This window comes from Mirounga angustirostris, unplaced genomic scaffold (genome assembly GCF_029215605.1).
Source record: "Mirounga angustirostris isolate CCGP_5_RB_7025 unplaced genomic scaffold, mMirAng1.0.hap1 SCAF_1, whole genome shotgun sequence".
Taxonomy (NCBI): domain Eukaryota; kingdom Metazoa; phylum Chordata; class Mammalia; order Carnivora; family Phocidae; genus Mirounga; species Mirounga angustirostris.
The window spans coordinates 156,751,315-156,775,415 of record NW_026991709.1 but is presented as its reverse complement, the minus strand read 5'-3'; the positions used below and the strand labels follow the sequence as shown (position 1 = coordinate 156,775,415).

The 24,101-nt window shown below is 43.7% G+C and overlaps 1 protein-coding gene across 11 annotated transcripts in view; it reads left to right on the top strand.

The window, feature by feature from the left end:
• The window catches only part of SLC41A3 (solute carrier family 41 member 3), a 108,958-nt gene that overhangs the window by 26,965 nt on the left and 57,892 nt on the right, over positions 1 to 24,101 (top strand). For 9 of the 11 annotated variants that reach the window (XM_064590846.1, XM_064590865.1, XM_064590869.1 and 6 more), the window contains one exon: positions 9,860 to 9,967. The exons of the other annotated variants lie outside the window; for them this stretch is intronic. In XM_064590846.1, the coding sequence (XP_064446916.1) occupies positions 9,860 to 9,967 (108 nt within the window). The remainder of the gene's footprint in view (positions 1 to 9,859; positions 9,968 to 24,101) is intronic. 11 annotated transcript variants of the gene reach the window in all.

Genomic DNA, 24,101 nt, shown 5'->3' with positions numbered 1-24,101 from the left:
GTCGTTCTGCTGGCAGAATAGACTGAAAACCACTGATGCTGTCCCACCCCTCATGATTAGAAGTTAGAGGCCCACACAGGGGCAGGGACTTATTCAGGGTCACCCAGGAAACCACCTCATCCTTGACCCAGATTCTACCCTGCTGCCCAGAGCAGCCCCAGAATCTAGTTCAAGCTCTCTGAGATTTTCTACTATGCTACTGAACTGTTTTTAAAATCACATTGCTGATTTTCTGGATTATGACCCAATAAACCATGTTGACAGATTTTGTTCTCAAATAGCACAGGAAAGTAATTTTTTTCATGTAATGATATATTTTATTTATTTTTGGTGACAATTTATGTTTCGATGGTTATGAAAGCAAGTAATCACAATAGAATGTACAGAAAATTATAAAATAAAGGTCACTTTTAATTCTGCCACTCAAAAGTAGCCACTTTTAGCATCTTGATGTATATCCTTCTGACCTTTTACTGCTTGTGTTCACTGCTCTGTGTGTGTGCGTTTATGTTAATTTCTCATTTGATTTTTTAAACAGAAATGAGAAACATTTTTGTAATGATTAAGAACTTGCTTAATTAAGAATCTCTTTCTGTGTGAAATTATGTAAATGATTGTCTATTTCCATATCTTCTGTACTGATGAGAATGGTTCAAGGGCCCACTGTGTATAATTATACATTGTATTAGGATGTTTGACCAAATTCAGAACTATAAAGAAATTGCAGGAGTTGCTGAAATCAGAAGTGATCACTTGTTGGGGGCCCCTCCAGCTGGGTGCCGTGGGAACAGTGTGATCAGTGGCCAGAGAAACCAGGCCAGGTCCAAGTGGTTCTGTTGTAAACCAATTAACTTCTGCAACTTCTTTCTCAAAAACATGCCATTTCTCTCTGCCTTCTGCTGGTTTAGACTCTTGTTTGAATACAGGGACTGATGGCGGGCAGCAGCAGATGGGAAAAGGGCAAGGAGTGGACTGCAGGGAGGTTGGTGGAGGCAGTCTGCCCCGGGAGTCAGGGTCTTAGTCCCGCCTCTGATACTAACATGTGTGATGATCTTGGGCAAACCCTCTCAGGGCCTTCAATTTCTTTCTTTCTTTTTTTTTTTTTTTAATTTAACTTCAGTTTAGCCAACATACTAGTTTTTGATGTAGTGTTTAATGATTCATTAGATGTGTATAACACCCAGTGCTCATCACGACATGTGCCCTCCTTAATATCCATCACTCGGGTACCCCATCCCCCCAACGCCCCTCCCTTCTGTAACCCTCAGTTTGGTTCCTGGAGTCCGGAGTCTCTCATGGTTTGTCTCCCTCTTTGATTTCTTCCCATTCAGTTTTCCCTCCCTTTGCCTATGCTCCTCTGCGCTATTCCTTATGTTCCACATATGAGTGAAACCATATGATAATTGTCTTTCTCTGACTTATTTCACTTAGTGTTATACCCTACAGTTCCACCCATGTCGATGCAAATGTTGGGTACTCATCCTTTCTGATGGCTGAGTAGTATTCCATTGTATATATGGACCACATCTTCTTTATCCATTCATCTGTTGAAAGGCATCTCAGCTCTTTCCACAGTTTGGCTATTGTGGACATTGCTGCTATGAACATTGGGGTGCATATGGCCCTTCTTTTCACTACATCTGTGTCTTTAGGGTAAATACCCAGTAGTGCAATTGGTGGGTTGTAGGGTAGCTCTATTTTTAACATCTTGAGGAACCTCCATACTGTTTTCCAGAGTGGCTGCACCAGCTTGCATTCCCACCAACAGTGTAAGAGGGTTCCACTTTCTCTGCATCCTTGCCAACATCTGTTGTTCCATGTCTTGTTAATTTTACCATTCTGACTGGTGTAGGGTGGTATCTCAGTGTGGTTTTGATTTGTATTTCCCTGATGGCTAGTGATGTGGAGCATTTTTTCATGTGCCTGTTGGGCCTTCGATTTCTCATTTGCAAAAACAGAAGGTTGTACTTCTTGGTGAACATCCTAGAGATATTTTTGCGAGTCTGGTGATGGATTGAAAGTGAAATGATTCAGCGTGAAAGGCCATTGAGAAGCACAGATGGCTACACAAGGGAGTGAAGCTCTTTCATTCGTTCATTTATTTATTCACTTGCAGGTCTCAGTGCTATGTGTGGTTGGTTGGTCCTCATCTCTGCTCCCATTCCTTGGGTTTCCTTCAGAGCACTTATCACAGGTCATAATTACATTTTCATTTTTATGTTTGGCTGCCACACTGGAAGGCATGTGGAAAGCGTGTGTCTTTCAGCTAACATGTACCATGACACTTAGACCAAGAGTCTGGCAAATATTAGTCCCTCAGTACTAATTTCTGGAGTAAATGAATGAATGCTTTCCCCTGCTCTGAAGTTGCAGCAGTGAGTCAGCCAGATTCCAATCTCAAGAGGAGCGCACTCCAGGAGGGGAGAGTCAACGTGTGTGCATTTCATGCTGCCACTGAGCAAATGTGCGCTTGCCTTCAGAGGGGTTCAGAAAAAGAGCTTGGGGATTCTGGGGAAGATGTTAGGCTCTGGCCAGGAAACTGGGATGGCCTTAAAGATGAGAAGACACTTCAGTTGGCCCTGAAGTTTGGCAAGAGTTTGGCCTGAGCAGTGTGTGGAACCTGCAGGAGTATTGTGAACATAGGCATGGCCCACGTGAGGGTCCCGGGAAGTTCCTTCTAGGCTGTGTGGTGGATGACCATGTTCTAGAAAGAGAGGGCTCAAATGGATGCTTTTCCCCCCAAAATTGTGAGGGACCTTTAATGTCTGGCCACAGAATCTCAACTTTTTCAGATAATGAGTTGACAGCTAATGAGGGTATTTGGGCAAGCAGGTGACTTGGAGATGTAATATAAAATGTTAATGTGAAGAGCATATTACTTCTGGTGGACAGATGGGTTAGGAGGTAGTAAGGGCCGTGGTAAAGGTGGTGTCCATGAGCTGGAGAGGAGGGGACAGACATGGGAGAGACGTGGGGACAAGCAGATTGGATGTGGGGTTGAGGTGGTCAGGGGATGGGTAATCAGAGTGGGTTTTGGGTTTCTGGCAGAACCATTCATTGAAGCAGGAGGCTAGGGAGAGGGGTGGGAAGGAATGATCATGGAAGACTGATCGAGTTACATGGGGGTTACACGGAGTCTGAAAGCTCAGGGGAGGCTTGGTAGTTGTTAGTTTATCTGAGATGAGAAAAGTAGAGTGGGGATGAGGCTCCCAGATGTCCCTGTTACCTATTGCTATGCAGCACACCACACCCAAATTTGGTGACTTGTTTCAAGCCAGTCGTTCAGTTTGATCATGAACCTGCAGTTTGGATAGGGCTCCATGAGAATGGGTGTCTGCTCCGTTGCAGCATCTGCTGCTGTGGCTTCCACACATCGTACGCAATGCAGGGTAGCTCACTTACATGACATGACAGTTGCTGCTGGCTGTCACCTGGAATCACAGCTGGAACACCCATAGGGTGCCTCTCCGTGTGACCACTTGGGCTCCTCACAGTGTGGTATCTGGGTTTCAAGCATGAGCATCTCAGGAGATGGGAAGTGGAGACTTAGTTTCTCAAGAACCAGACTGGCATGGTGTCTCTTCCACTGTGTTCTACTGGGCCAGCAGTCACAAATCAAAGGGACGAATGTCCAAGAAGGGTAGAGCTCGTTATGTCTGGCTCCAAGGAGAGGCTTAAAAATATCTGTTGAATGAATGAGTAAATGAATTATGTGAGGACAGATGCAGAAAGAGGAATATCTGGGGCTTGAGGGAGATATTTTTTGGAGAAGTTTGGCTGGAGTTGGTGAGGAGGTGGATAGGCTTGAGGAAATCAGTAGGATCTAGATTGGTGAGGACCATGAACTCCAGGCTAAGGGGATGGGACCTGAGTGTGGGATAGACTATCCAATAGAGGGGAACCAGCTAAGTTGCCTGAGAGGAACAGGAGCAGAAGTTGAGGCCCAGATCAAGGGCCTGGTCCAGGTTAAGTCCTGTTGGGTCAGTAGGTAAGTGTGCTTCTGACCTGGGGCTTCTTTTGGTTGTGGCCTTGATCCTTGTTCCAGCCAGCCCTCAGGCCTGCCATTCTGTCCTTGGTACCTGTGGAATGCACAGGGCACACCCAACAATAGAATCACAGGCAGTCAAAGGTAACGTCCCAGCCAACTCTCTGGGTTGGGGCAGTCAGCAGGCCATCAGGGTTGGTCTAACCTTTGTAGTGGATGAGAGTGGTGGGGTCCCTTTGGAGACATGTTTATAAGCCTTCTGGGCCCTTGAGAGAGAACAGGGCTGTATTTCCTCTGTGAACACAGCTTCTTCATATGGCCATGAGCCTTTGGACTCTGAAGTCAAGGTGATCGTAGGACATGGCTTCTTTCTTGGGTACCTGCAGCCCTCTCAACCTTGAGGAATGAACTCCTCAGGGGCCTGTAGGAGTGGGTCCTTTATGCTGAGATTTGTCCAGGCACTTCTCTGCCTAGTAGAAGCAGCCTGGGGTGCATAAGCAGAGGCAGGCAGGATTCTTTGCAGCCCTCACCAAGGCCAGGCCTCATGTGGCTCTGTCTCCCTGGGTCCAGCCCAAGCCAGTGTGGGCTGGATGCTGTCAAGGTCACTGGGAGAGATTGTGAGTCTCCTCATGACAGTCCTGCTGAGGGAGGTCCCAGCTGACACAGCAGCCACTCTCTGAGGAGAACCTGATCTGCAGGGAGTGGACAGACAGCAGGAGCCAAATGAGGCTCTGAGTCACACTGGCCTTTGTTTCTTGCTTGCTGTCGCCCTTGGTGGGGGGGCAGTCGGGGAGCCTTCCAGCAGCTCAGGGCACTGGCAACATTACCTGTGTGGACCTCTTAGGAAACATATCCTGGTGTGGGTGAGGAGGACAGAGGACAGACTTGGACGTCTTGCTCCTGTGCATGTGGTTGGCAGCCTGACCATGGTGGTCACCCAGCTGAATCTGGAGTTTCGCTTCCAGGGCAAGAAGCTGCGAGGCTTCAGCTGTGAGCTTACCCGGTCCCCCCACGGGGTCTTCCCTGAGACTGTCTTCACTATCATTTGCCAGATCGTGGTGCCCATTCTATTCTCAGGCTTGGGCATGTTGACGGCCGGCCTGGTGATGAACATCATCCAAGTGCGTACTGGGCATATGATAACCAGCATGGGGCCCTGGATGGAGGGAGTGGGGAGCCAGGCTCCCTGGGGATCACAGATAGATTGGGAGAGCCCTGAGCCTGGCCTGATGCCCAGGAGTCCCGGGCTCAGTGGTGCCAGCCGGAGGTCCCTCCAGAGGCCTCAGGTCTGAGATCCATAGAAGCTTCTGATGACCCTCTCCAAGGTCAGCCCACATGAACAATGTTAGCCTGGGGAGCTCAAACCATTTTCCTTCCAGGGAATGCAGGTTCATCAGGCAGGGCCTGGAGGGGTTCAGACTCTTTGCCTATTTGCTCACTATGTGAGGGAATTCATTAGCCTCCCCTGCATCAGCTTCCCCACCTACAGACAGGGTTAACGAATGCACCTACCTCACAGGGTTGTGAGGATGGGCGCCCGAGTATGCCTCATGCTGTGGCCCTGAGGGTGATGGGCACTGTTCCCTCCAGTCCCCAGAATCTCTGTCCAGAGCCCGGGCTGGGGTCCAGGTGGCACGGGATGCGGCGATCTCTTTTAGGTGGAGGCATTTGTAGGGAGGCCCTTGAGCGAGAGCACACACTCTAGCATTCGCTTCTCCTGGTCTGTTTATGCTCAGGTAATGCTGTTTGAATCATTGAGGGTTTGCTTTGTCTGCCTAAACATTTTTATAGAATTAGTCTGTGATTCTAGACAATATATGTAAGTGAAGAAGAGAGGGTGCCCATAATCTTGGTCAACGTTGTGGTGTGTATCTGTCAAGAACGTACGGGATCGGGGCGCCTGGGTGGCTCAGTTGGTTAAGCGACTGCCTTCGGCTCAGCTCATGATCCTGGAGTCCCGGGATCGAGTCCCGCATCGGGCTCCCTGCTCAGTGGGAAGCCTGCTTCTCCCTCTGACCCTCCCCCCTCTCATGTGCTCTCTCTCTCTCATTCTCTCTGTCTCAAATAAATAAATAAAATCTTAAAAAAAAAAAAAAGTATGGGATCATACTATATGATATGCTTTTTAGTCAGTGAAATTAAATTTAAATTTAGTTTTGCAGCCCATGGGGACATCCCAGCTAGTGTGTGCCTTCCTCAGTTGGACCCCACATCTCCTTCCTGATGGCTGCTCAGCCTTCCTGTGCACCTGTCTCTGAGTTGGAGAGGGGCGATCAGCACCCACCCTGTCCCCCAGTCTCTGGATGAGGCTCATGATGCCTCCTACTTAGCCTCTGCTTGCACGGCTCAGTGGATGGCACACTCACTGCTCCTGGGGCTAGAGCAGCCCGTTGTGTACTGGCCAGGACTGTTAGAAAGCATTCATTTGTGGGGCTGGCAACCTATATACCCATCTCTCCCACCTCAGAGCTTCACCCCTTGGGCTTTTGTAGTAGTCTCTCACCCCTTCCCTAAGACCCTCCTGGGGATACTGGGGACAGACACTCTGCCCTGGGTCTCTCCTTTTTGACCTTCCATGACCTCCTCACGGAGCATGAGTTTGAGCCCCTCCACTACATTGCGTGTCCCTTAGTTGCTGCAGCCTGGGAGAATGTTGATCAGTCAGCTGGGGGATCTTGGCAGAGTCCAGAAGATTTGGTGGTATGTGGGGGGGAAGACGGGCTCGGGATTGTACCTGACCATTAGCAGTGGTGGTGCAGAAGGCGAGTCCAGGAGAACTGTCTACTGGAGGGCAGAACACCTTTCTGGACCTCTGTGTTAAGTTGCCATCTGGGAGGCTAGCATGCAGCAAAAGGGGTGTCTTGGAAGGCAGGCCCAGAGCATACCGGGGGAAGGCTGTCTGCAAATCCAGGCCTTGAGCCATCCAGCTTTGGGAGGCCCGGCAGCTGGGAGAAACAGAAAAAACCCTGGAAGATACAACTCATTCCTTCTTCCCATTTGCAAACGTGCAGGGCCTCCCGGCTATGGTGAATTTCAAGGGCACTCAGGTTTGCATGGCTCCGGTGCGTGCACCACCACCTCCCTACTCACCGCTGCTCAGCGGTGCAGGAGGCAGTCTTGCCAGCACCATTCCACAGGGTAGTCCCACAACACAGGAGGGTGACCTGGCTCCATCTGTTCCCAGGCTGCCTCATGCTGGGGCCTCGGGTCTTATGAGCCTGCAGCAAGGATGACCACCTGGCAGGTGTGCCTCGTGGCTGTGCCTGGCACAGTGGGCTGGCCCCAAGGGCACTGGTCAGGTCCTGGCTTTACCTCCTCTAGATTTGGGGCCAGGGGTCTGTTCTCTGTTTATGGGGTCTGGGTTCAGTCTATCGTTGGGCCCAGGGATTGAGGCCCAGTAAGTGGTCAGAGTATCAGTTCGTTGTTTTTGTTTTTGTTTTTCTTCAAAGAATTATCTTTCAGTTACACAAGGAAGGAAGGTATAAATGTTTCTCTTTTTTTATAAAGTAAGTATCGCAGTTGAGGTTAAGCCCTCAATCTCAGTTTATTCGTGGAGGAAGCCTCTATTATCAGGTCACGTGTGTCCTTCAGACCTTATCAGGGTGCACCCAGAGGCAATGACAGGGGTTTTAATTGTGTATGTGGTCTTTCTGCACTGAATCAGACATGAATTAGGATGTAGCCATGCTCAGAGTAGGTGAGATGAATTCATTCATTCATCTGATTCCTCATTTATTCGCTCAGCATATTGTGTTGAAGTCTGTACCAGCTGCTCTGGGGCTCTGGGGGTGCAGCAGTGAGCAGAAGCAGGCCTATCCCTGCCTTCCTGCCATTTGTAGCCTAGTGGGCGAGGCAGGCACTCATCTGATCATCCCACAAACAAGTATCAGGGAGCAGAGGCAGTGAGCAGACGTTTGCCTGTGAAGAAAGAAGGAACAATTCTTTCTTCCTAGAGGGATCGAAGAATCTGTAGTTAGCAGGACAGCTGGAGTTGGACCTTAAAGGATAATATAATAGCTTCTAGGATGATGTGAGAGATAGCAAACATTCCAAGCAAAGGGATCAGTGTGTGCAGAGATACAGATGAATGACATTTGCAAGGAGTGAGGAATGGCATGCGGCCACAGTCATGGGGGCAGGGTGCTGGACAGGCAGTGAGGGGATCTGTCTGCTCTGCTCAAGTTGTATGCTGAGTATAGAGGAGTTGTTTGGGTGTTGGTGAGCCCTCTGTGGCAGGGGATGCTGAGGGGGGGGGTGTTATTTTTACTCTTGAGTCAGTGGGTACTCGGACTTGTGTGTCAGCTGAAAAGAAAGTACTCGGGAGCAGGCCAGCTTGCTTGGGAAGTGGGAGGAGGCTTGGGGTAGACAATGCCAGCCTTAGGGGAGGCCAGAGCCCAGGGAGGAGGGCCCTGTCAGGAACTGGATAGCAGACTGACCTCTCTGGATGGGATGTGGTGCACTGATAGGACAGCTGCACAGGGAACTGGGGCTGGATGCTTCTGGAAGACCAGGAACTGCAGGAGGCTGCTGATGGTGGGAGTACCTCCTTGCCTGGTGACACAGTTTTCTTCTGAACTTTCAGGGGAGGGCAGACTCCTAACTCCATCAGAGCTGGGAATGGATTCTGAATGCCCCAGCTTTGCAGATAAGGTAAAAGGAGAAAGGAAGCCATCAGCCATGGGTGCTCTTTCTCCATCGAAGACCTGAAGGAGGCCCGACCCCTTTCACTTCAGGCCCTGTAAGATGTTTTGTTGGGATGCTTTAGATGACTCTTCTGGGCCCCTACAGTAAGTGGGTTCATACATCTTCAGTTTCAGGGAACAGGGACCAGACGCCAGGCCTCCTGTCTCCTAGCTGACAAAGTAGGAGGATGTTTTAGGTCTAGAATTCTAAAACCAAGAGGAGCCTTTAGTGTAGGGATCACATGTATCTATAGGGGCCAGAGAGGTAAATTAAGTCAGTAGGACCAGATGGGATATTGAAAATTGATGGAGGGGGGCACAGGCAATCTAATTGCATATAAACAGGTAGAAATCATTTTCACTTCACAAACAAGTTTTTTCTCTTCCAGTTTTCTTAATGTATGTGCCCCTTTCATTCTTTTTTATTTTATCTTATCTTTATTTGAGATAGAGTGAGAGCGAGTGAGAGAGAAGAGGGAGAGAGAGAGCACGAGGTGGGGAGGGGCAGAGGGAGAAGCAGGCTCCCCGCTGAGCAGGGAGCCCGACTCAGGGCTTGATCCCAGGACCCCGGGATCATGACGTGAGCCGAAGGCAGATGCTTAACCAACTGAGCCACCCAGGGGCCCTTTTTTTTTATTTTTAATTTTTTACATTTGATAGAGACCTAGATAGAGACATATTCTGTCTGTTTTGACAAATCCAGAGTCCGCACATGATGCTGTGGGGCCACTTGGCCGTGGTGTCTTGGGGACACCTGGGAATCACTGTCCCTGGTAGAGCAGGGCCACTCCTCAGTCCCAGCTGGTCTTGCCAGCGCTCCCATTCATGAGGAATCTCCCAGCTTTGAAATCGGTGACTCGTTCCTGTTGCTACAAACACATGGGCCATACTGGACACAGCGTGTTTGCAGACTGGACCCAGCCAGTTGGCCTTGGACCCCAGCTTGCCCCCCAGTTTTCCCAGCTGCTGAAGGCCAGAGAAAGAAAGGAACTCTCCTGAGGCCACTAGTGCTGTTCACTGAATAGTATTCAGAAAATTTCATGGCTTCCTTATTCTATGTTTAATTTAAAGCCATTTAAGAAACTACTTAGTCTTACTTATGAGAAGTAACTTGCCACAACTTCTTTCAAGAAATTTTGAAGATGTGCCAATATGTGTATTTGAATTGATCTCCTTATTCTTTCCCCACCAGCATTGGCCCGTGTTTGTAGAGGTTAAAGACCTATTGACGTTGGTGCCATCCCTGGTGGGCCTGAAGGGGAACCTGGAAATGACGTTGGCGTCACGACTCTCCACAGCTGTAAGTAGATATCTGAGTGTCTGGGCCAGCTGCCCCCCAGGGATGGACCCATGGGCACCTCCCAAGCTCCCCTCATATCTTGTTAGCCCGGGGGTTGGACTCTGGAAAAATGAGTGTCATGAGGTTCTGTTCTATCACGATGCTCCGCCTGGTCACTCCTCCCAGTCTGCCATCCTGTTTTTCCATGGCCCAACTGGACTGCTGGCAAGGGCCGGGCCCAGCACTGTGTGCCCTCAGTTTCTCCTCTAACCCAGTGTCAGGTGCTGCTCTGTGTCCCCGAGCCTGGCTCCACACATTCACATAAAAGTTGTAATGAGCAATGCAGACTTCCTGGAGAGTTTGGGAGAGGAAACAGAGGACTTGAATCACCATGGCACCCACCTCTGTTGGAGGACTCTGTTCTCTAGAATGGCTCCTTGAATGCTCCGTCAGCAGAGCAGCTTCTCAGGGTTCTATAGCTCACACTGTCCTCGCCTTGTTACTTGTGGCATCCCTCCCAGCTCTCCTGGGAGCTGAAATTCTCTGTCTTTTATGCATAGTGGTCTCTCCCCTTTGTGAACCAGTGTGTGAACCAGGCCTGTGGCAAGAGGAGGTATGGTACAGGCAAGAGACTGAAAGAAGAGCAGTGTAGCTGGCACAGTGCTGCCCGGAGAGGTGGGTGAAGGGCAGTCAGCCTGACAGTGGCCCTGAAGAGCCACATCCTAATCAGTCGGGCCTGTGCATGGTTCCCTATGTAGACAGGGTCTTTGCAGGTGTGGTTAAGTGAAGGACCTGGGAAATTATCCTGGATTATCCAGGTGGGCCCCAGTGTCATCACAAAGGACAGGGAAGTTTCAGAAGAAAAGGCCATGTGAGGGAAGCCAAGGCAGAGAAGATGCTATGCCATGGATTTGAAGATGGAGGAAGAGCCAGGAAAGGTAGCTCTACCTGCTGGAAAAGGTGAAGAAACAGATTCCTCCCTAGAGCTTCCAGAGGGAGTAAGGCCCTGTTGACACCTTGATTTTTCCCCAGAAGACTCATTTCAGACCCGGCCTCCAGAACTGTAGGAGAATGCATTTCTGTTGTTTTAAGCCATGAAATTTGTGATAATTTGTTACAACAGTAATAGGGAATTAACAGGTAGGACTGGATCATTTACAGACCCGTAAGGACATTGAAATGTTTTATTTTTTTATTTTTATTTTTTTAAGATTTTATTTATTTATTTGAGAGAGAGAGAATGAAAGAGAGAGCACATGAGAGCGGGGAGGGTCAGAGGGAGAAGCAGACTCCCCGCTGAGCAGGGAGCCTGATGTGGGACTCGATCCCAGGACTCCAGGATCATGACCTGAGCCGAAGGCAGTCGCTTAACCGAGCCACCCAGGCACCCCATTGAAATGTTTTAAGCAGCAGATAACATGATACAGACACGCACACGAATGATTACATTGGTCAATGTTTGAGAGGGAAAAAAATGTTGCTTGCAGCCTCTGCTGTGGTGTCATTTCAGGTGTTAGCATTTTTATTTCATAATGTTTAACTACATGTTAAACATTCTCTGCAATGATCAAATCTTCGTTGTAATTTGTTTTAAATACATAAAACATAGAGGGAAAACACACTAGTAGTATAATTCATTACAGGCATCTATCTGTCCAAGGAGAATACCGTCATTATCATCACAGTAGAACCTTTGAAGGCACTCAACACCCATTCTGTATTTTTGTTTAAATCACTGTATTAGGGTATAAGTTAATAAAATAAAAACTCACAAATTTTAAGCATATAGGTCAGTGACTTTTGACAGATCTGTGTCCCCGTGTAACTACCACCCCAGTTGAGATCTAAAACATTTCCATCTCCCCAGAAGATGTCTCCTCGTGCACTCAGCCCAGCCTCTCCCACCACTCTATCCTGGCAACCCTGATCCAGCTCCAGACTCTATAGATAAGTTTTGTTTTCTTTTTTTTTTTTTTTTTTTTTTTTTAGATTTTTTTATTTATTTATTTGAGAGAGAGAGAATGAGAGACAGAGAGCATGAGAGGGGGGAGGGTCAGAGGGAGAAGCAGACTCCCCGCCGAGCAGGGAGCCCGATGCGGGACTCGATCCTGGGACTCCAGGATCATGACCTGAGCCGAAGGCAGTCGCTTAACCAACTGAGCCACCCAGGCGCCCGATAAGTTTTGTTTTCAACACACATTCATGATTTTTAAAAATACTTACTCATAGTGCAACTTGAAATAGAATAATTTTTCTGTATTGTATTTATTTGTTTTATTTACATTGTTTTATTTTAGCTATATTGTTCTGGTTGTTTTAGATATTGTAATAAACCAAGAAAAGGAAGTAAGAGACTTGCATATTGGGAAGGAGGAGAAAAACTCATTATTTGCTATCGACATATTTGCCATCTTGGAAAAATCTAAACAAATCAGCTAGAAAACTGTGAAACTAATAAGCTCAATAAAGTGACCTGGTTTCAAAATTCTAGATGAAATTAAAAAAATATATGTATTGACATACATAAATGTGTATCTATGTACTTGTGTACACACTAGAAATAATCATTTACAAAATACATTCAGAAAAGAGGTATCTTTTAAAACATAAAGTAATTTTAAAACATCTTCAGACTGAAGCCATTGTTTAGGACCTATACAAATAAAACAACAATACTTTACAAAGGGAAATATAAATTTGGAGAGAGATATGAAGTTCCAGAATGGGGAAAGTCAATGTTGTAAAGTTACCAATTTTCCCTGTCTTAGTTTATAAAGTTAATGCAGTTAGTATCAGTGTGCCAAAGGAGTTAGGGGAACAGTTGACAATATTATTTTATTTTATTATTTATTTTTTTTTTTAATTTAATTTAATTTTATTATGTTATGTTAGTCACCATACAGTACATCATTAGTTTTTGATGTAGTGTTCCATGATTCTTTGTTTTCGTGTAGCACTCAAGTGCTCCATGCAATACGTGCCCTCCTTAATACCTATCACCAGGCTAACCCATCCCCCCACCCCCCCCTCTAAAACCCTCAGTTTGTTTCTCAGAATCCATAGTCTCTCATGGTTCATCCGCCCCCTCCGATTCCCCCCCCCTTCATTTTTCCCTTCCTTCTCCTAATGTCCTCCATGCTATTCCTTATGTTCCACAAATAAGTGAAACCATATGATAATTGACTTTCTCTGCTTGACTTATTTCACTTAGCATAATGTTCTCCAGTCCATCCATGTTGATGTAAAAGTTGGGTATTCATCCTTTCTGATGGCTGAGTAATATTCCATTGTATATATGAATCACATCTTCTTTATCCATTCATCTGTTGAAGGGCATCTCGACTCTTTCCACAGTTCGGCTATTGCGGACATTACTTCTGTGAACATTGGGGTACATATGGCCCTTCTTTTCACTACATCTTTTCACTATATTGTCTTTGGGGTAAATACCCAGTAGTGCAATTGCTGGGTCCTAGGGTAGCTCTATTTTTAACTTTTTGAGGAACCTCCACACTGTTTTCCAAAGTGGCTGTACCAACTTGCATTCCCACCAACAGTGTAAGAGGGTTCCCCTTTCTCCATAACCTCTCCAACATTTGTTGTTTCTTCCCTTGTCCATTTTGGCCATTCTAACTGGTGTAAGGTGGTATCTCAGTGTGATTTTGATTTGGATTTCCCTGATGGCTAATGATGATGAACATTTTTTCATGTGTCTGTTAGCCATTTGTATGTCTTCTATGGAGAAATGTCTATTCATGTCTTCTGCCCCTTTCTTGACTGGATTTTTTTGGGTGTTGAGTTTGAGAAGTTCTTTATACATCGTGGATATCAGTCCTTTGTCTGTGGTGTTTGCAAATATCTTCTCCCATTCTGTGGGTTGCCTTTTTGTTTTGTTGACTGTTTTCTTTGCTATGCTTCTTGATGAAGTCCCAAAAGTTCATTTTTGCTTTTGTTTCACTTGCCTTTGGAGATGTATCTTGAAATAAATTGCTGTGGCCAATGTCAAAGAGGTTACTGCCTGTGTTCGCCTCTAGGACTTTGATGGATTCCTGTCTCACATTGAGGTCTTTCATCCATTTTATCTTTCTGTATGGTATTAAAGAATGGTCGAGTTTCCTTCTTCTGTATATAAATATCCAATTTTCCCAGCACCATTTGTTGAAGAGACTGTCTTTTTTCCAATGCATATTTTTTCTTGCTTTGTCAAAGATTATTTGACCATAGAGTTGAGGGTCCATATCTGGGCTCTCTATTCTGTTCCATTGATCTATATGTCTGTTTTTGTGCCAGTACCATGCTGTCATGGTGATCATGGCTTTGTAATATAGTTTGAAATGAGGGAGCATGATGTCCCTAGCTTTGTTTTTCTTTTTCAGCATCTCCTTGGCCATTCGGGGTCTTTTCTGATTCCATACAAATTTTAGGATTGTTTATTCCAGCACTTTGAAAAATATCATTGGAATTTTGATCGGGATGGCATTGAAGGTATAGATTGCTCTGGGTAGCATAGATATTTTAACAATGTTTATTCTTCCGATCCATGAGCATGGAATGTTTTTCCATCTCTTTGTGTCTTCTTCAATTTCTTTCATGAGTGTTCTGTAATTCCTAGAGTATAGCTCCTTTACCTCTTTGGTTCAGTTTATTCCAAAGTATCTTATGGTTATAGGTGCTATTGTAAATGAAATTGATTCCCTAATTTCTCTTTCTACAGTTACATTGTTAGTGTAGAGGAAAGCAACTGATTTCCATGCATTGATTTTGTGTCCTGCCACATCACTGAATTGCTGTATGAGTTCTAGTAATTTGGAGGTGGAGTCTTTTGGATTTTCCACATAAAGTATCATGTCATCTGCAAAAAGAGAGAGCTTGAATTCTTCTTTGCCAATTTGAATACCTTTTATTTCTTTTTGTTGTCTGATTGATGTTGCTAAGACTTCTAGTACTATGTTGAACAGTAGTGGCAAGAGTGGGCATCCTTGTCATGTTCCTGATCTTAAGGGAAAGGCTCTCAGCTTTTCCCCATCGAGGATGATATTCGTTGTGGGTTTTTCATGGATGGATTTTATGAACTTGGGAATGTTCCCTATACTCTGAAGAGTTTTAATCAGGAAAGGATGCTGTATTTTGTCAAATGCTTTTTCTGCATCAATTGAGAGGACCCTATGGTTTTTCTCCCTCCTCTTATTAATGTGTTCTATCACATTGATTGATTTGCGAATGTTGAACCACCCTTGCATCCCGGGGATATATCCCACTTGGTCGTGGTGGATGATCCTTTTAATGTATTGTTGGATCCTATTAGCTAGGATTTTGTTGAGGATTTTGGAATCCATATTCATCAGGGATATCTGATATCTGAAATTCTCCTTTTTGATGGGGTCTTTGCCTGGTTTGGGGATTAAGGTAATGCTGGCCTCATAGAATGAGTCTGGAAGCTTTCCTTCTGTTTCTATTTTTTGAAACAGCTTCGGGAGAATAGGTATTATTTCTTCTTTGAATGTTTGATAGAATTCCCCAGGGAATCCATCAGGCCCTGGACTCTTGCTTTTTGGGAGGTTTTTTGATCACTGCTTCAATCTTGTTACTGGTTATTGGCCTATTCAGGTTGTCAATTTCTTCCTGTTTCACTCTTGGCAGTTTAGATGTTTCCAGGAAGGCATCCATTTTTTCCAGGTTGCTTAATTTATCAACAACTACCCGTTGTTGATAATAATTTCTAATAATTGTTTCTATTTCCTTGGTGATAGTCATGATCTCTCCCCTTTCATTCATAATTTTATTAATTTGGGTCCTTTCTCTTTTCTTTTGGATAAGTCTGGCCAGTGGTGCACCGATTTTATTAATTCTTTCAAAGAACCAGCTTCTAGTTTCATTAATCTGACCTACTGTGTTTCTAGTTTCTAATTCATTGATCTGTGCTCTGATTTTATTTCTCTTTTAATGCATGGCTTAGGCAATATTTGTTGCTTTTTCTCCAGTTCTTTAAGGTGTAGAGTTAGTTGGTGAATTCGGGATTTTTCTATTTTTTTGAGTGAGGCTTGGATGGCTATGTATTTCCCCCTTAGGATCCCATAGGTTTTGGACCAATGTGTTTTGGTTCTCATTGGTTTCCATGAATTGTTTAAGTTCTTTGATTTCCTGGTTGACCCAAACATTCTTGAGCAGAGTGGTCTTTAGTTTCCAAGTGTTTGAGTTTCTGCCAAATTTTTTCTTGTGATTGAGTTCCAGCTTTAAAACATAGTGGTCTGAGAATATGCAGGGAATAATCTCAATCTTTTGGTATTGGTTGAATCCTGATTTGTGACCCAGTATGTGGTCTATTCTGGAGAAAGTTCCATGTGCGCTCAAGAAGAATGAGTATTCTGTTGTTTTAGGGTGGAATGTTCTGTATATATCTACGAGGTTCATCTGGTCCAGTGTGTCATTCAAAGCTCTTGTTTCCTTGTTGATTTTCTGCTTAGATGATCTGTCCATTGATGAGAGTGGAGTATTGAGGTCTCCTACAATTAACGCATTGTTATCAATATGACTCTTTATTTTGGTTAATAGTTGGCTTATGTAGTTGGCTGCTCCCAATTGTTAGATCTTGTTGGATAGACCCTTTAAGAATGATATAGTGTCCTTCTGTGTCTCTAACTACAGTCTTTAGCTTAAAATCTAATTTGTCTGATATAAGAATTGCTACCCCAGCTTTCTTTTGAGGTCCATTGGCATGGAAGATGAATCTCCATCCCTTCACTTTCAGTCTGGATGTATCTTTAGGTTCAAAATGAGTCTCTTGTAGACAGCGTATGGATGGGTCCTGTCTTTTTATCCAATCTGCAACCCTGTGCCGTTTTATGGGAGCATCTAGGCTGTTCACGTTGAGAGTGATTATTGAAAGATACAAATTTACTGTCATCATGTTGCCTGTGAAGTCCTTGTTTCTATAGATTGTCTCTGTAAATTTCTGTTGTAGATCACTCTTGGGTTCTTTCTCCTTTTATAGAACCCCCCTTAATATTTCTTGCAGGGCTGGCTTAGTGGTCACATTCTTTCAGTTTCTGCCGGTCATGGAAGCTCTGCATCTCTCCATCCATTCTAAATGACAGCCTTGCGGGATAAAGTATTCTTGGCCGCATGTTCTTCTCATTTAGTACCCTGAATATGTCTTGCTAGGCCTTTCTGGCTTGCCAGGTCTCTGTGGATAGCTCTGACATTATTCTGATGTTCCTCCCTCTGTACGTAAGGAATCTCTTCCCCATAACTGCCCTTAAGAGGGTTTCCTTCGTTCTGTGTTTGCGAGTTTTACTATTACATGCCGGGGCATTGGTCTGTTTTCCTTGATCTTGGGAGGGGTCCTCTATGCCTCTAGGACACAAATGTTTGTTTCATTCCCCAGATTAGAGAAGTTCTCAGCTACGATTTGCTCAAATACATCTTCTAGTACTCTCTTTCTCTCTCCACCCCTCAGGGATCCCAATAATTCTGACATTGGAACGTTTCATGGTGTCTCTTATTTCTCTTAATTCTGTTTTCATGGATTTTGAGCTGTTTCTCCCAAGCCTCCTCTTTTTCCTTCTTTTCGATCAATTGGTCTTCTAGATCACTAAGTCGTTCTTCTGCCTCATTTGCCCTAGTTGTTAAGAGTATCTAGATTAGATTGGATCTCATTGATAGCATTTTTAAGTTCTGCCAGTTCAACTTTCATTTCTGCCCTTAGAGACTCTATGTTGCCATTAATCAATTTCTCCATTCTAGCTATTATCTTCATAAATGTTATCCTGAAGTCCCATTTCTAACATCTTGGTTATACCCTGTATCCATTTGTAAATCTGTGGCAGAAGTCACAGTCTCTGAGTCTTAACTGTTTTGAGGGTTCCTCTTCCTAGTCATTCTGTTGAGGGGTGGCTGAGAGAATGTACAGAGTGCAAATTATTGACCAGAACCCAAGCAAGATGCACCTGTTTTCTAGGGACCTTAGGGTTGCTGGCCTCTTGTTTTCCCAGCCTGTCTTCTGGGGGAGGGGCCTGCCACGCTGTTACTCAGGCAACCCTGTTTGGGCAGAGTTGCCCTGCCCCCTTTGGGGAGGATGGGCTCAGTGAAAACTGGTTTTTCAGGGCTTTTGTTCTCTGGCGGCTTTCCCTGGTGGCTTTCTCGTCTCTTCAGAGGGTCAGAGCAGAAGCGACTGTTTCCAACCCTCTGCCTCAGAACAGAGAATTTGCAGTCTGTTCTTCAATGAGCTCTCCAGGCCACACTATCTCCATTTCTGTCTATGCTGCTAAAAACTGTAGCACCCTGAGTTGTGCACCCCTCAGCAGTACTCCCAGTCCTTGCCTCCAGGTTGGGGCACAGCGGCACGTCTCTTCCCTTTGTGCTTCTAAAACCACCAGCCGCCCCCAGTTTGCACACACGGCCCCGCATCTCCAGGTTTCAGTCCAGGGGGGCTACCCTAATGTCCTTTCCCCACCACTACCAGTCTGCGAGTCTGTGCCCCATCCCCAGCGCGGGAGCTTTCATGAACCAGTGGTTCAGGATCCCCACAGCTCCCTCACCCTTCTGTTTTATCTTCCGATACCTGCCCACAGAATCCAACTCCCTGCTTCATACCTTGAAACCAACCGCCTGCAAGATTCTGTTTGTAGAGATCCAGATATAACTTCTTACATCTCAGGCTGATTTCGTGAGTGTTCAGAGTGCTCTGGTGGATATCCAGCTCAATTCAGGGGACCAGATGGAATAGGGTCCCCTATTCCTCTGCCATCTTTTCCCAAGTCCAACAATATTATTTTCAAGTTGATCTGGCCGAATAAGTGAGTGAGAATAGCCAAGGAAATATTGATTGGAAAAAGAGTAAAAATACTAATAGTAATGGTGAAATTTGATTTCCACATTTTAAAATGTAATATAACGCTATAGTAATTAAACTATTTTGCAACCAGTGTTAGTTAATGTATCATACAACAAAATAGAACATCCAGAAAAAAAATCAGATGTATACAAATATGATCTATTGAATATTGGCATTTTAAACCAGTGAAAAAGGTTGAATTTTTAATAAAAATTTATTTATTTATTTATTTGAGAGAGGGAGAGAGAGAATCCTTAAGCAGACTCCCCCTGAGCAAGGAGCCCAATAAGGGGCTCGATCCCAGGACCCTGAGATCATGGCCTGAGCTGAAACCAAGAGTCCGACGCTTAACCAGCTGAGCCACCCAGGCTCCCCGAAAAAGGATGAGTTATTAATAAATGGTGCTGAGATCATTGGTTAATTCTTTAGAATTAATTTTTCCTTATGTCCTACATCAATATGTATGTTGAGCAGATTGAATAATTTAAAGTGAAGCATGATACCAGGAAAACACACCATTATTTTTAGAATCTGGTGATAGTGTTTTTTAAGTAGCAGAACAAATGCAAAACCCATAAAGGAAAGATGATGGTCTTGTCTTAATTAGATTGGAAACCATGTAATAATTTGTTTTAGTTTTTTAGGGCCACCATAACAATGTACCACAAACCGACTGGCTTAAACAACAGAGAACTGTCTCACGGTTCTCAGGGCTGCGAGTCCAGATGAAGGTGTGGGCAGGGTTGGTTCCTTCTGAGGGCCACAAGGGAAAATCTGTTCCAGGCCTCTCTCCCAGCTTCTGGGGGTTTGCTGGAAATTTTTGATGTTCCTTAGCTTGCAGACACACATGGCATTCTGCCTGTGTTCCTGTCTGTGTTCAAATTTCCCCTTTTTGTAAGGACACCAGTCTTACTGGTGCCCATCTTACTCCAGTATGACCTCATCTAAACATCATTGCAACCCTATTTCCAAATGAAATCACATACTGAGGTACTGGGGTTAGGACCTCAACATCTTTTGGAGGGATACAATTCTACATACAATTTCCTTGCATAAGTTTAAATGGGGAATAACTAACAAGGGAAGAAGTTATAATATATAAAATTAACAGTTTGTATCCTCAAGTATGTAAGTAGCTCTTAAGTAGCAATATGAAGACAAACCCGTCAAATCAAAATGAACAAAGGACATGAATCATAAATCCATGTTTGCAAATAAATAAGACTATAAAGCAATAGAGAAAAACATCTCAATCATACTAGTCACCAGTGGATATTCATTAACCAGTACTATTTTATTGTGTATCAAGTGGGCTCAGATGAATATGAATGTGATTGTCCACTGTTGGCAATAGTGTGGAGTATGAGAATTGTCAAGCACTGATGTCAGCAAGTGTAATTTGGTACAGTCTTTCAGAAGAGCAATTTATCAAACCACAAATATATGTAGACCCTTTACCCCAGAAATTCTGTTCCTGGTGGGTTATCCTAAAGAAGCAGTTAGTTACCCAGAGATATCAGTACAAGGATGTTCTCCCATAGCTTTTTTTCCTACTTTTTATTTTGAAGTAATTATAGATTCATAGGAAGTTGCTAAGATAGTACAGAGTCAACCTTTGTACCTGCCTCCCACTCTCCCTCAGTCTTTGCATGTTACATAGTTCTACTGCATTACTGAAACTAGGACATTGACATTGGCACAAGCTGTGTGCAGAGTTCTCTGTCATTTTTATCACATGTAGATTCCAGTGATCATCACCACAATCAGGAATCAGAATTGTTCCTCCCCATAGAGACCTCCCTCAGGCTACCCCTCCCCCAACCTTAATCCCCGGCAACCACTTGTCTGTTTGCCACCTTTAAGTTTTTGTCATTTGGGAGGAGCTTAGTGTTTCTAAGCGGTAATGTGGTTTGTTGTGTATATCAGTAGTTCATTGTTTTTATGGCTGAGTAGGATTCCATTCCATGTAAACCACAGTTTGTTTAGCCATTCACATATTGGAGGATATTTTGGTTGTTTCCAGTTTGGGGCTATCACAAATAAAGCTGTTAGGAAAATTTATGTACAGGATTTTACGTAGATACAGTTTTCATTTTTCTCACCCTGGGAGTGAGATCGCTGAGCAGTATGGTGTTTTAGTTTTTAAAGAAACTGCCAGAAAATTTTGTCAGTTCCCACCAGCAATTTAAAAAAAATTTTTATTATGTTCAACTAGCCAACATATAGTACATCATTAGTTTTTGATGTAGTGTTCAACAATTCATTAGTTGCATATAACACCCAGTGCTCATCACAACACGTGCCCTCCTTAATACCCACCAGCAATTTTTTTTTTAAGATTTTTTTTTTTTTATTCATGAGAGAGAAAGGCAGAGGGAGAAGCAGGCTCCCAAGGAGCAGGAAGCCCGATGCGGGACTGGATCCCAGGACCCTGAGATCATGACCTGAGCTGAAGGCAGATGCCTAACCATCTGAGCCACCCAGGCGCCCACCCACCAGCAATTTTTGTCATAACCAGTTTTTCCATATTCTTGCCAGTATTTAGTATTGTCACTATTTTTAATTTTAGCCATTTTATTGAGTGTGCAGTGATATCTCATCTTGGTCTTAATTTGCATTTCCCTGAAGACAGTGCTGTTGAAAATCTTTTCATGTGCTTATCTGCCCTTCACATACCGTCCTCAGAGAAGTATTCATTCATATCTTTTCCCATTTCTAATTGGATTTTTTATTTTTGATTCTTGAGAGTTCTTTATACATTCTGTATATGAGTTTTTTGTCAGATAGGTGGTTTGTAAACATTTTCTCCTAGTCCATAGCTTGTCTTTTCATCTCCCACCCCAACAGGTTCATTTAAAAATTTTTTTAATTGTGATAAAATACACACAATAGGAAATTGACCATCTGAACCATTTCTGAGTATCCAGTTCACCGGCATTAAGTATATTCACATTGTTGTACAACCATCACCACTATCCATGCAAAGACTCTTTTGGTTTTGGAAAACTGAAATATTGTTCCTATCAAACAATGATTCCTCACTCTCCTCCCCTCAGCCCCTAGCAACCACCACTCTACTCTCTGTTACTATGATTTTGGCTACTCTAGGCACCTGATGTAAGTGGAACCATACAGTCTTTGTCTTTTTGTGACTGATTTCACGTAGCATAATGTCATCAAGCTTCATTGATGTTTTAGCATGTGTCAGAATTTACTTTCTTATTAACACTAATATTCCATTGTGTATATAGAGCACATTTTGTTTATCCACTCATTCATTAATGGACACTTGAGTTGTTTCCACCTTTTACATATTACAAATAATACTGCTATGAATATGGGTATGTAACCATATCTTAACATCCCTGCTTTCAGTTCCTTTGAAGTACAATTTCAAGATCATGTGGTAATTCTATTTTAATTTTTTGAGGAACTACCATACTGATTTCTTCAGGGACTGCACAATATTAGATTCCCATCAATGGTGCACAACATCATCTCCAGCACTTGTTACTTTCTATTTCTTTGACAGTGATCACCCTAATGGGTGTGAGTTGGCACCTACTGTATTTTTGATATACATTTCCCTAATAAATTAGCTATGTTGAGCATTTTTTCATGTGCTTAGTAGTCATTCTACTTTGGAGTAATGTCTGTTCAAGTCTTTGCATATATTTTTTAAAGATTTTATTTATTTATTTGACAGAGAGACACAGCGAGAGAGGGAACACAAGTCGGGGAGTGGGAGAGGGGGGAGCAGGCTTCCTGCAGAGCAGGGAGCCCAATGTGGGGCTCGATATCAGGACCCTGGGATCATGACCTGAGCCGAACACAGACGCTTAATGGCTGAGCCACCCAGGCACCCCTCTTTGCATATTTTTAATTGGGTTGTTTGTTTTTTGTTGTTGTAGTATAGTTCTTTATATATTTTGGATATTAATTCCTTATCAGGTCTGTGATTTGCAGAGTTCCAAATTCCCAACATTCTATAGGTTACCTTTACACTCTATTGATTGTATCCTTTGATGCACAGTTTTTAATTTTGATGTAGTCCAATTTGTATGATTTTACTTTTATTGTCTGTGCTTTTGGTGTCATATGCAAGAAATCATTGCCAAATCCAATGTCATAAAGCTTTTCTCCTATGTTTTCTTCTAAGACTTTTGTAGTTTTAACTCTTATGCTTAGGTATTTGGTCCATTTTGAGTTCATTTCTGGGTGTGATATAAGGGTCCAACTTCATTCTTTTGCATGTGGCTATCCAATTTTTCCAGCATAATTGCTGAAAAGATTCTCCTCTCCTCCACTGAATGCTTGTAGCACCCCTGTTGAATATCTTTTGACCATATATGTGACGGTTTATTACTGGGCGCTCTAGTCCATTCCATTGGTCTATATGTCTGTCTTTATGCTAATACCACACTGTTTTGATTACTGTAACTTTATAATACATTTTAAAATTATGGAGTATGAAGCCTCCAACTTTGTTTATCCTTTTTCTGGTTGTTTTGCCTATTTGGGGTTCCTTGAAATTTCATACGCATTTTTGAAGGGATTTTTCTGTTTTGCAAAAAAAAACAAAAATACCATTGTGATTTTGATAGAGATGGATAGTAATGTTCCTCTTTCATTTCTAGATTTTGAGTCTTCTATTTTTCTTTCCTAGTTAGTGTAGCTAAAGGTTTGTGAATTTTGTTGATTTTTTCAAAGAACCAACTCCTGGTTTTATTTTCTTCTTTTTTTTACTATTCTCTATTTTTCTCTGATCTGATCATTATAGTTCCTCCCTTCTACTAGCTTTGGGTTTAGTTTATTCTTGCAAGTTTCTTAAGATGTCATTTTTGGTGCTTGATTGAGATTTTTCTTTTTTAATGTAAGTGTTTGTAGCTAAAAATTTCCCTTTTAGTACTATTTTCACTGTATCTCTTAAGTTTTAGTATGTTGTGTTTCCATATTGATTTATCTGAGTATATTTTCTAATTTCCCTGTGATTTCTTTTTTGATCCATTGATTGTTTAAGAATTTTTTTTAATCTTAATGTATTTGTAGGCATTCCAGTTGTCCTGCTATTGATTTCTTATTTCATTCTATTGTGATTGGAAAAGATAATCTGGAGGGGAAAAGATGGCGAAGGAGTAGGGGACCCTATTCCGTTTGGTCCCCGGAATTGAGCTGGATATCTACCAGACCACTCTGAGCACCCACGAACTCAGCCTGAGTTGTAAGAAGACCTGGATCTCTACAAACAGAAGATCGCAGGTGGTTGGTTTCGAGGTACGAAGTGGGGAACCGTGATTCCGCGGGCAGATATCAGAGAATGAA